The 12,019-nt window shown below is 32.0% G+C and overlaps 1 protein-coding gene across 2 annotated transcripts; it reads right to left on the bottom strand.

The window, feature by feature from the left end:
• Window positions 1-7,453: 7,453 nt before the first annotated feature.
• LOC143257981 (uncharacterized) lies at window positions 7,454-11,421 on the bottom strand. 2 transcript variants are annotated; one of them, XM_076517029.1, is made up of 6 exons: window positions 11,306-11,421; window positions 10,139-10,438; window positions 9,775-9,897; window positions 8,993-9,202; window positions 8,644-8,743; window positions 7,454-7,921 (listed from the first exon to the last, which is right to left on the bottom strand). In XM_076517029.1, the coding sequence occupies exons 1-6, from the start codon at window positions 11,336-11,338 to the stop codon at window positions 7,812-7,814; spliced, it is 876 nt and encodes a 291-aa protein (XP_076373144.1). In that variant the 5' UTR covers window positions 11,339-11,421; the 3' UTR covers window positions 7,454-7,811. The 2 variants fall into 2 exon arrangements, with proteins under 2 accessions (XP_076373144.1, XP_076373145.1); XM_076517030.1 differs by having other exon boundaries at window positions 8,993-9,172.
• Window positions 11,422-12,019: the final 598 nt, after the last annotated feature.

Below are 12,019 nucleotides of genomic sequence, written 5' to 3'. Positions count from 1 at the left end.
GTTGTAGAATAACTGTAATAACTGTATCTCATGATTGTTAAAGGCTGTAGAATTGCAGAACATTATTTCGACTACTATTACTTTCAGTGTACCCCATGGAATCGGAAAATCTTATATAGCGGCGTATTTAGGACCTCATCTCACCCAAAAACACCTTCAAACGTTAATTCACACATCATTAGAGAATCTGAGTATACTTTTGTTTAGATTAGTTGTGTCAGGTTTACCTCATTTGCTTCACATAATTTTGTTAGAACTGCATTTGAGATCGAAGATTGCGTGATCCTGACATGATATCGAATAATAAAGAACGTTCATTTGATTTATTTTACTACGTGTAACTATTTAGTGAATCAAAGGTTTAAAATAAATAGAAAACCAGTATATATAAAACTGGAATTAGGAAAGTGGTAACTAACAAAAGTAATTCAGGAATATATCAAGTCATTGTAAACAGTAGATATTTTTAACTTTGTGTAATTAGTAAAGTAAAAGTCTCGATGAAACGAGATTAAAGAGTAAAATTTGTAATGTTTATACTGTAACTGTTCTGAATTACTTTCCGCTACAGCTATAAATATAACAAAAATAGTTACTTATAGAGTCCAGTATTATTTCTTCCTTTTTAAAAAAAAAATATTTTGTACAAAAAGTTAGAGTTATTTTAACCGTCACAGTAAATATGATATATGAAAACTAAGAAACGCTATGTCTTCACAGAGAGGAAAATAACTTTAATCAAATTATTTCTATTCTTGTGTGACAACTGTTCTATTTGTGTGCATTCGCACAACTCAATAAACTTAGATGCATAGGTATAAGAATCTTGAACCTTGTGTTTTAGAACAGATGGCTTCAGACATTTATGTAAGTGTAATCTCTTTTTACTGTTTTACAGTTATTGACATAAACAAGACAGGAATGATGTAAGCATTTGTATATGTAATGAATTTGTTGGAAAATAACTTTTCTATCATATACAAAACAGTAATTTATATTCTTTGATGACGAGAAAACCCACTTGTAGTGTAAAATATATATGTAAAAACGGGTGGTATGAGTTGAGAAAATTCTATGTAGAGGAGCGAACAATGTTTCGACCTTCTTCGGTCATCGTCAGATTCATAAATAAAGAAAGAGGTAACTGATCCGTATCTGAACACATGTTTAAGGGGGTTGTGTAATTGAGTGTAAGAATGTTCAGGACGTGCGTAAATGTTTGATTATATTTATTAATATAGGTATGAAGGTGTTCCTTTGTGTTGGTTTATCTTGGGCATCAGTTGTTGGAGAAGTAAGGTTTCTTTTTTGTCAGAAATGTATTTTTGTTTATTTAGTAAATCAGTGTTTTTTATGTTTATATTGTGTTTATTTGATTTGCAGTGTTCGAAAACGTGTGAAGGTGACTTTTTCTGTTCTTTGAATCTGGTTTCCATTTTTCTACTTGTTTCTCCAATATAGAAGTCTGGGCAGTTATCATATTGTATTTTGTAAATAATGTTTGTGTTGTGTTTGTCAGTGTAGATATTACATAGTATAGACCTTAGTTTTGTGCTTGGTTTTGAATAAATTAAAATCAATTGGAATGTCATATTTTGTTACTAGTTTCACCCAAATGTTGGTTATTTTCCTGCTGATGTCGGGAAAATATGGTATGCAGCAGTATATGGTTTTGTGAATTTTTTATTCTTGGGATATATTTACTTTTGTTAGTTAATTTTGCTTCTTGTCTAGATGTGTGCGTGTAATGTTTTCTACTCTTTGTGGAAGAAACGTATTGATGTTGATGAAGTATTATTGTATTTTGTCTAATTCGTCGTTAATTATATCTGGCGAGCATAGTTTTATGGCTGTGTTTATTTGGTTTCCTAGTATGTTGAGTTTTCGTTTTGTTTCATATGCTGAGTTCCAAGGAATGTATAGTCCTGTATGGGTGATTTTTCGGTGGATTCCTGTTTTAAACTGTGTATCGGTTCTCGTAATTTTGAGGTTAAGAAATGATATTTGATCGCTTTCTTCTTGTTCACATATAAATCGTGTCGTCTACAAATCTGTACCAGTATAATGGTGGAAGTAATGCTGTGTTAATTGCTTGTGGTTCAACTTGTGTCATAAAAATATTGGCTAGAACTGGTGATACTGGATTGCTCATGCTCAGGCCATTTGTTTGTAAATACACAACCGACTTCAAACATGTGGTCAGCTCTCGGTCAGTTACCTCTCTCTTTCTTTATGAATCTGACGATGATGGAAAAAGGTCGAAACGTTTTCGCTTCTCTGCATAGACTTTTCTCAATTCATACCAGCCTTTTTAATATATATAAATAATTCACATTAAATATATATTGGTCCGGAATGGCCAGGTGGTTGAGACGCTCGTCTCGAAATCTGAGGGTCGCGGATTCCAAACCTCGTCGCACCAAACATGCTCGGCTTTTCAGCCATTTAAGCATTATAACGTAATGGACAATCTCACTATTCGGTAGAAAACAGTAGCCCGACAGTTGACGGTGGGTCGTCTGTTTTCCCTCTAGTTTTACACTCCTAAATTAGGGACGACTAGCACTGCCTGTACTCGTGTAGTTTTGCACGAATTTCAAAACAAAACAAACTATATAATCAAATATGCCAGTATTTTAATAGCGAGTTTCAGTGCTCATATTAATAAATTTCAGGATTTAATAACGATGGTGGTCAAATGTTCATTACCGAGTTCAAAAAACAATGCACATTGAATATAAAGTTTCTTTCAAACTGGCATTAAATCTACAAGATATATACGTATATATAATTATTTTATTTTCGAGGTATATGCAAAATAAGAACGTTTGTGTCATAAATTGCCTTACTGAAAGATGTGTTTCGACATTTAATAATACGGCTAAATGACCTTATCTCTATAGCGACACAATTTAATTAACAATTTAACTTAATTTCTTAACCCTTTGTATTTACTATTTCGTTTTATACGTAAAACATTAAATCTACGATTTTAATACAATAATTCTTTAGTTTTTACTTGCAAAATCAAATGGTATTTCTGTAAAAGATTGTCCTTGTTTATTTTATAACAAATAACAAAGCCACATTGGTTCTCTCCTATGTTCACTGTAGGCAATTAAGCCCGGAATTTTCGCATTGTATGTACTCTTTCTTGTAGTTTTTTTTAATTACCAACGGCGGGTAACTACCAAACCATAACTCATCGGACAATTTGTTTGTTTTGAATTTCGCGCAAAAGCTACACGAAGGATGTCCGCTCTAGCCTTCCGTAATTTAGCAATGTAAGACGAAAGGAAAGGCAGCTGGTCATCACCACCCAACAAAACTCTTAGGCTAAAGTTTCATTAACGAAGAGTGGGATTAAACGTGACTGTATAACGCCTCTATTGCTGAAAGGGCGAGCATGTTTGTTGTGACGAGGATTCGGCATTGTAAGTGTGTAATTTTGCTGCTTCCCCACTGGGAGGACATCTTAGAACTTTTGGTTCAAAATTAAGCTAGTTCAACAGTAGAGATAAAACACTTTGTGTTCAATTTCACCTGACTACTTAAAGATAATCGTAAAACATGAGACAAACGTATAAACTTGATATCAAAAGGCCTCAGAAGAAGATAAATTTGTTTTTATATAACAATTTTTGTTGGTGTTTATTGAAACTGTTGAAAGCTGTACCCATCGATTATAATGTTTAGCCTTTGTCCTACGGGAAATAACAACGTGTAAGTAGCATTTTACCTTACTCCACTCACAAAAGTAAAGATTGTGTGTCACTCTTATTAGACACTAATAGCTTAAGTATAAAAATTATATTATGTTATCGCATCGATTTGAACGCGGTTCACTAATCTCGAAACCCGCCGCACTATCAGAAGTCCAACTGTACTTGTTATTTATTTGTAGTCACAAAACACAAATCTTTTCTCTCCGCTATCATGCTGTTTTAGATGCCAGAACCTGTCACGCCAATATTCCTCCGGGCTACCAGGTAATCGTCGCCGTCCTACCGCCAAACCTCACGCCGCAATCCGAGCGCAATTATCAACGCGTCCTGGATTCTAATCCTCCGCCGGGGCGGTATTTTTATCCAGCCCTCTTCGCTCGGTGACTCGAGCAGGAAACCAATCACACACCTAAAATGAATCACACACACGTAAAAAAAAAATTTAATTCGTGGCAGTTATTTCAAGTTAACACTTTGAATCTCAAAAAGAGATGTAAAGCAATCGAAGGCGCTATGAAGAGACCTTATCTTCAACCTACTCGTGATGTAAAATTGAAATGGGCTAGTGATTGATTATTTATAGTTAAACCACAAGACTTAAAGTTGTCGACTTTGTAATGCAATCTGGTGACAAATGTCCAATGGTTGTCAGCAAGAGGTTAAATAGTGACTCTACAAAAAAAACCATAAAAACACACACCCAAAAGGGTAGGGATCTATAGATTCAAAAACCTCAGAAAACTTGAATACCCCGAGAAAACCCATTTTTACGTGAAAGATCAGGGCGCTGAAAATACAACCTGACCATGCCCGAAAGTTGCTGAAAAATAAAATCAGGGTTAGTAAAGTTTATAACAAAAACCACTAAAAAATATACAAAGTTGAAACACAAGTGTTAAGTCTGCCTTCGATCGAAAGATCGATCTTATACACTAGGAGGATAAAGATAGATAGTTCGTGGATACAAAACCGATTCTATCTGTCTCAATAACTTGTTCTATTTCGGTCTGGGACGATTGGTGTCTTCCTAAGAATCTTGTTTGTGTCTTTTTACTGAACGTGATGTTGATATCTGTAGCGGTTGAAATGTCTGTAGTATTAACGAGCGTGGGTTGAATCTGGCATGAAGCTGTCTTTTTTTGTTTGGGTCGCTACTGAATAGTAATATCAACGTTGGTCAGAGTATCGTTGTCTTTCTTTTAACATTAGTTAAAGTAATGCTGCTTGCAGAAGAGATAATGGGCATACATGAAGATGAAAAGCTGACTGGACGAGGAGTACTCTGACTGATAGACTTGACATGTTAAAGATTAGTTGGTCGACGTTGGTTAAGTATATAATCAGCTACCTGTTTACGCTTTGTCACATCTTTAACAAAGTACGAAATATAAAAATAAAAGACCCACAATATGTTTTATGCTTATATTAATACACAAATAGATACTGTTAAAAAACAAACATTTAATGTTGAAAAGTTTTCTGGTAGTGATAAAAACAAATTAAAAGATTGTATGATATTCTATAGGGTATTTGATTTGGCATTTGATTTATTTTATTTGTAACTGGGATGAAACTTTCTTGACATCTTAAACATGAATTAGATTAGCTACCCTGTGCCCGCCATCAGTATAATAGAATAATGCAGAGGCCAGAGAAATAAAGAAATTGCGGTTCGTGAATCGAGAAGAATAGAGGAAAGAGTTAGTTATTTGTATCATTATTCCAAAATATTACCAGAACTCCACTTTAATCCAGCAGTGCAACCACGAGTATCAAAATCTGGTTTCAAGCTTCTTAAGCCCGCAGACAAGCTGTTGACTTATAAGGGTATATGTATTTTGTAATTTATCTTTCTTTCTGACTATAAGCTTTATAAGAAGAATCGCAGATATGGCGAAAACAAGGCTTCCGTTCTAAATATACGAATGTATAGATTAATGATTAATACTCTTTCGCCGTGTATAGAAGTCTCTAGGCTTATAACCCTCAAAATCAAATATTCATACCCGTGGTGGGCCGAGAATAGATTGTGTCTTTTTGAGCCTAATAACACTACAAACTAGGAGTGCAACAATGAACAGTTGCTATCTGTAGATATTTTATGAAACTACAGATTAACAACTATTTTTCTTAAATAAAACATTACAGCAAAATATTCGAAAATAGTTGAATTGTTTATTCGTTAAAAGAAAAAAAAAACACATAAAGTACTTGATAAAACAAAACACGGGAATACATCAGGATATACCATGACTGGGTTTTATCTATTTCTTTCGCTTTTGTTTCTTTTTCATAGTTGTTTTGATTTATAGAAAGTTTCGCCTAAAGTATGTTATACATTGTGTTTCCTTTTAACCAGAATTTTTATATTAACCTACTCTTGTTTATTTACTTTTTTACTTTGATGATACACATGAAAACGTTAATTTCACTGACTGCTTTATACATCAGAAAACTTTAAACGTAATAACTATTATTAGTGTTGAACGAGATTCCTCGTCAGCACCTGAGATGTCAGTTGTTGTGTTATTAACATATAACATATTCTCCTTTGCTTTCAACTATGACTTTTTATAATTTCCAAAACCCGAAAAGTATCTAAAGGTTAATAGCAGGGAAAAATCAGTGTCAGTATACAGAAGCTCTTTCAACTGATTTTATAATTTTGTTAAACCGAAATCAGTTTTCCAACACTTAAAATTTATTATTTGCACTTGTAATTTAAATTGTTCACGTAATCTATTGTTCTGCTGTTACAATCTCCACTACTATACAAATATTTATGTCTTGAGATAAAGGTTGCCTCACAGCATGTTAACAAGGTTTAAGCGTGTCTGTATAGGTGGGTCAAAATTCAAACCTTTAGCATAAATCTCAAGTTAAAAATAATTTAATGAATTCTATAAAATTAAAACATTTTTGAAATCACTCTGTTTACCTCTATTAAGATAAAAATAAAAAAAATTGTTAATGAAGAAGACTTCAACGAGAGAACTTCTACATTTCGAAACTAAAAACATTACATCCTTATGAATTGAACCAATATTTAATAACTCTACTGATTTGAATTTCAGTAATAATCATTGTATTGTTAATTTTTTTATAGATATTTTTTTCCAAAAGTAAAAAAAAAACTAGAAATAAAGGAAATAATAAATTAAAATGGGTTGATTTATGAGTATCAGTGTATTTTAATTAATTTTTAAAAATACTTAACTTCCTCTTTACAACATAAGAACATTAATGCCTGCGATAAGTTTTTGATTTTGGACACGATAATGCAAACCACTTACTTGAAGATATAAAATATGTCTTAAAATTCAATGGTTTATCAAGTTTCGAAAAAGTTAAAGCCCACCATCACTTATAAATACGAAGTTCCATCTGGTCCCCCAATATATAATATAGAGTGATAGCCAATGTATCTCCACCGCAATGTTATTCTTTCTTCCTCAGATAATAATCACAAAAGGAAAAACAAGTTTAATCATCAGCAAGTTTATAATGGTATCTTTTGACCTAGTGATTATCAATCAGGATTTTCTACAATTTTCTCTAAAGGACATGTTATAAATACAGTGATATAAACACTTTTGAAACATTAGCTTTCAAAACATTGATAGCAATGCTTGTATATGATATATAATGATAATGCATATAGATATTTAGTAAAGAGAAACAGCTGGTATCCAGAGAAAATTATTTTATTTTTCAATGTTTCACCCTATGTTCTCATCAAATCGTAAACACCTCACAAAGCACAACACCTGATTAACAAAGCAACTACATTAAAAATAAAGTTTACATTATTCTACTATGTTACTAAAGAGGTCATAGCATATGTCAATTGTTCAATGAACCATTAACATATAGCATTTTACTTTATCAATTTGTTTTGAAAAACAGCTAATGAACATCTCGGTGTAACTATACTTTGAGATGAGCTAAAGAAATCCTTATCAAAGCAGCTACAAATGAACAAACATTACGATATTTTATTATATAATGATTAAAGAGGAAGTGAAAGCTGTGTTGATGTTACAGTTTTTAAACCCTGCAGTTTAACAAGAATTAAGAAAGTCATTTCTAATGTTCAAAAGACCCAAAACTAGGTCCCGCGCTGTTCCTGTCAAAATTTCTTGATATTAAAGGTTGTGTGCGTTGTGTTTCAGGGAAACATACAGTCACAAGTATCCCTATGAAAAGAGAAAAACAATCAAACAGGCATATCGGAATAAAATTATATATTATTTATCGTTACGCAATCACGTAATATATGTTCATTAATTTATAAAGTATTTCACTATAATTTATATTACATGATTAATGTACATCAAACTGTATCAATCTCATAACCAATATGTGGTAATAGCTTTAATCCCATAATTAAGTAACTGAAATTAATTTTAATAATTGCATAGTTCACAAGAAAACACTGCTACGCTTTATCTATTTTTTAACAACACCTTTTCACTCCATTATGCTTTATCCGAAAACACGAGTGTATAATAATACATCCATTACGCATGATGCATTTCGCTTGCCCCCAATGGCTAAGCGGTATCTCTGCGGACTTAGAACGCTAAGATCCGGGTTTCGATATTCGTGGTGTACAGAGCACAAAGAGCTCATTGTGTAGCTTTGTGCTTAATTCAAAACAACATCATTTCGCTTAATAGCAGAACTTATTACACCAGTTGTGATTCAAATAATATTAAGACTTCCTTGCTCTTGAGTGTTTCAGATAGCGACAGTTTCTAATTACCAAAAAACATGGTAGTTAATTTGCGTTGTGAAACTGACATCTTTTTGCATTTATTTTCTACAAGGAAACAAGTGATAAAAATAAACGCTGATCTTTAAAATACACTAAAATAGAACACTTCTTATTCATAAACTAAAACGAAATAATTCTGACCTATGAAAGAAAGAGCCGCTGTCACACAAAATGTAGCAAACCATCCCAACGTAGAAATAATACAATGTATAAATAAGGACCAGAGAAAGAAGGAAGCCGTCTGAAATAAGAAGCCATGAATTATCAGTTAAACTCGTTATGTTTACTTAACGTATTGTAGAAATATATCAATTTCATTTCGGATAATTTCAAAACGAGAAGATATCGTGGTTTTAAGGTAATTACACTTTCACAAAGAGAGTTGGTCTTTAAATAAACTTGACTATATATAGTTCAATAATTTATTTACAGAAACATTTACTTAGTGTTGTTTTAGTAACAAAAAATTGATATAGTGTTGTATACTTACTGATGTAAAAAATTCCATTCCGAAAATTTCAGCAGTGTATTTCGATCCAAAAACTTCAGCAACAGCAGCCGGAATACAGACAAAAGCAAGAGAAAATGTAAAATGAAGTCCACAAATCCAGATCATGTACGTAACTTTTCCTTCAAGAGATGTCGCCACCATAGTAAACAGGAATACTGTCTGTATTCCCAGCAAGAGAAGACTCGTTAACTGAAGATGTAATATATTATAACTTAAAGTGGCTAAAGTCAAAAAACAAAGTTAAAATACAAGAAACATAAGACAACAGCTATAAAGAAAGAAAGAAATCATTATGTTTAATCCAGGGATGTGTTTTTATGATAAGTACTAATTATTCGGTCCAGAGTTTGGAGCAGGTGCATGTTTCTTATCCTTTTATTTTGGTGAGATAAACTGATTACTTATCAAATCGACTGATTAGGTGAGTGATCTAAGAGTATTCTTATAATTATTTTCTTTACGTTAAACTCTCAGGTTCACGATGACCGAATAAGGTGGAAACGTTGTTCACTCCTCTACGTAAAAAAAATTATCAACCAAAAAGAGCAATTTTTACATATATGTTTCTCTACAAGTGGGTTTTCTCGACATCAAGGAATGGGCTATGTTGTTATAAAGAAGAGATCAGACAAAAGTTTTATTATTCTGAGCTCTCTATTTTACTACTTAACCACAAAAATATTATACATTCAACACAACAAATATTATTTTAATAATTTAAGTAACAACATAAGTTAAATCACCTTTTTACACGTTTTTACCTTGTAAGATATTTTGTCCTGAATTAAGCCCACAGTCACTCGGCTGAGAGCATGAACAGCTCCAGCTACAGAACCGACGATAGAGAGAAAAGTATCGTCTTTTATAAACGTCTGTCCATATGTCTGAAAAACAGTAAAAAAGTAATCACTCCGGTTAGATTGTTTTAACACAGACCTGGAGTTGTTACTTAGTTTCTAAATATAACTTCTGCTAATTTTATATAAGGTTAGAAATTTGCACTCAATGGTTGTTTGCAAAGTTTGTTCTATGTCGCACTTCAAGACGGTTTATAATGGCAATAAAATTAATATTTTTAAAGGGTAATCTTAGTTACGGTAGTTAAAAGTTACAGATACTACTTACCTTGTAAAATACATTAACAAACTTATATGGGTAATATGAGCACATACAAACTATTGACAAAAGATAAAATTCTTTCATTTTCAGAGCTTCTGTTGGTGACACATGAAGTTCGGCTTCATTATTTCTGTACGGTTGTTGGTCATCAGCGTTCGAATTGGCTGGAGTTTCTTTAAATGATGTAGATAGTTTTTCATTATTTATTGTTGTTCTACAGTCCCGAGTTTTTGTACTTGATTCTTTAATGCACGAATGCTTAGACGTTTGACACATATGTGTTAGTTCACTGGATACTGTTTCTTCCTGGGTTAGAAATATGAATACAGTTGTTCTGTATGTACAGAAACTGACAATACACTATAATAGAAAATAGAAGCGTCAACTTTTCTCATTTTTTTAACTAGGTGATTAAGCCATCGTTTTACTAGAGACTGTTTTCTTTTAAAAAAAACACTATATTTCTTTAATATTTAGCCCTGAGTGAGCCTCTTTAGATGAAAATTTAATTCTACCAACGTTTCTATATATTAGTATAAACACCTGTCCTCACAGCTTCGATTCACACATGCTAAAATTTCTTCAAAATACGCAGTAACACTATATTTTTTTTTAACAGAAGATTCTTAAATATTGAAGAAGGAAGAATAACTCAGGTAATATTAAATTAAACAAACATATCTGGAAGACGTAGAGTAATGGTACTTATTAATAATCTATAAAACTCTTACGCTTATTTTCAAATAGAATTGCTAGGAATAATGAAGCGTTTAAAAACGTGATGGAAATAAGAAAAGTTCTTTTACTGTCATGTTTGGGTTTAATGAGGAGTTACTTATCTTACAAACAACTCATGTTTATAAATCATCTAGATTTGTATGAATTATGTGATCAACATGAAACACAAGCAGAAGTTGAAATGAGCATTTTAGAGCGTTAAGAGGATATATCTCCAGAGATTCAATATATTTGGTTGCAAATGAATGATTTTTATAATTTGGTTGGAATTTAACATACGTCCACAGAACTTTTACTATTAAGAATTAAAAGATTCCCAGCTCACTTCACAAAACTGTCACCAGTAAATAAGTCGCACTTCTTCATATCCTATGATAAAGATTTACTTTTCAGTCTAAAATGTTTCATAAACTACTTCATTCAGACTGCTCTAACCTGTTTTATGTCTTGTGGTAATTCTTTATACATGAGTAAACCAATCAGTAGAATGCCACCGGTAAAACATGCCGTTATCAGAAACAAAGCAGGAACACTTTCTATAATTTCATCGTTGTAAAATATCTGAAAGAATGTTGAACGTTTACTTGTTAATAAAAAACTAAAGTGACGTAAGAATTAATTTAATACTATAGTGATGAGATTGAACAGCATCACTCCACTTAACGCGGACTTATTTATAACGTTAGAAACCATATTTCGACAATACAGATAATCCAAGGTGTATCTTTATGTTTAACCATAAACAATGAAATCAACACACAAATCTAATAAATAAAACACATGGGTAAATTATAGCTTCAATTCCTGATGTAATACAATATTTGTGTCTTTCGAATACCTTCCTCCAGCCTGGTATCTAAAATGTCATTCACCGTGTTTCAACAACTAACATTACATATTTCTAATTTTCATGAATTTAATGAAAGAATAATTTATTAAATATAACCCTTTGAAGATATTGTAAATATTTTAAATAAAAAATGATGAATAATGAGTTAAAATAAAAATATGCAGAATCTGATGGGTTGTATATGACTAGCTAAGATACCCGTACTTTGGACGGCAGTTATGTAAATTCATGATTAATGAAAGGTTGTCTTAGAAAATAAAAAGTTTTTTCCTTTATATACAATTTTAAAAAATCTTGAG

The sequence above is a fragment of the Tachypleus tridentatus genome, chromosome 7 (assembly GCF_004210375.1).
Source record: "Tachypleus tridentatus isolate NWPU-2018 chromosome 7, ASM421037v1, whole genome shotgun sequence".
Classification (NCBI taxonomy): domain Eukaryota; kingdom Metazoa; phylum Arthropoda; class Merostomata; order Xiphosura; family Limulidae; genus Tachypleus; species Tachypleus tridentatus.
Note: the sequence above shows the minus strand (reverse complement) of the source record. Positions and strands in the feature narration are given on the sequence as shown.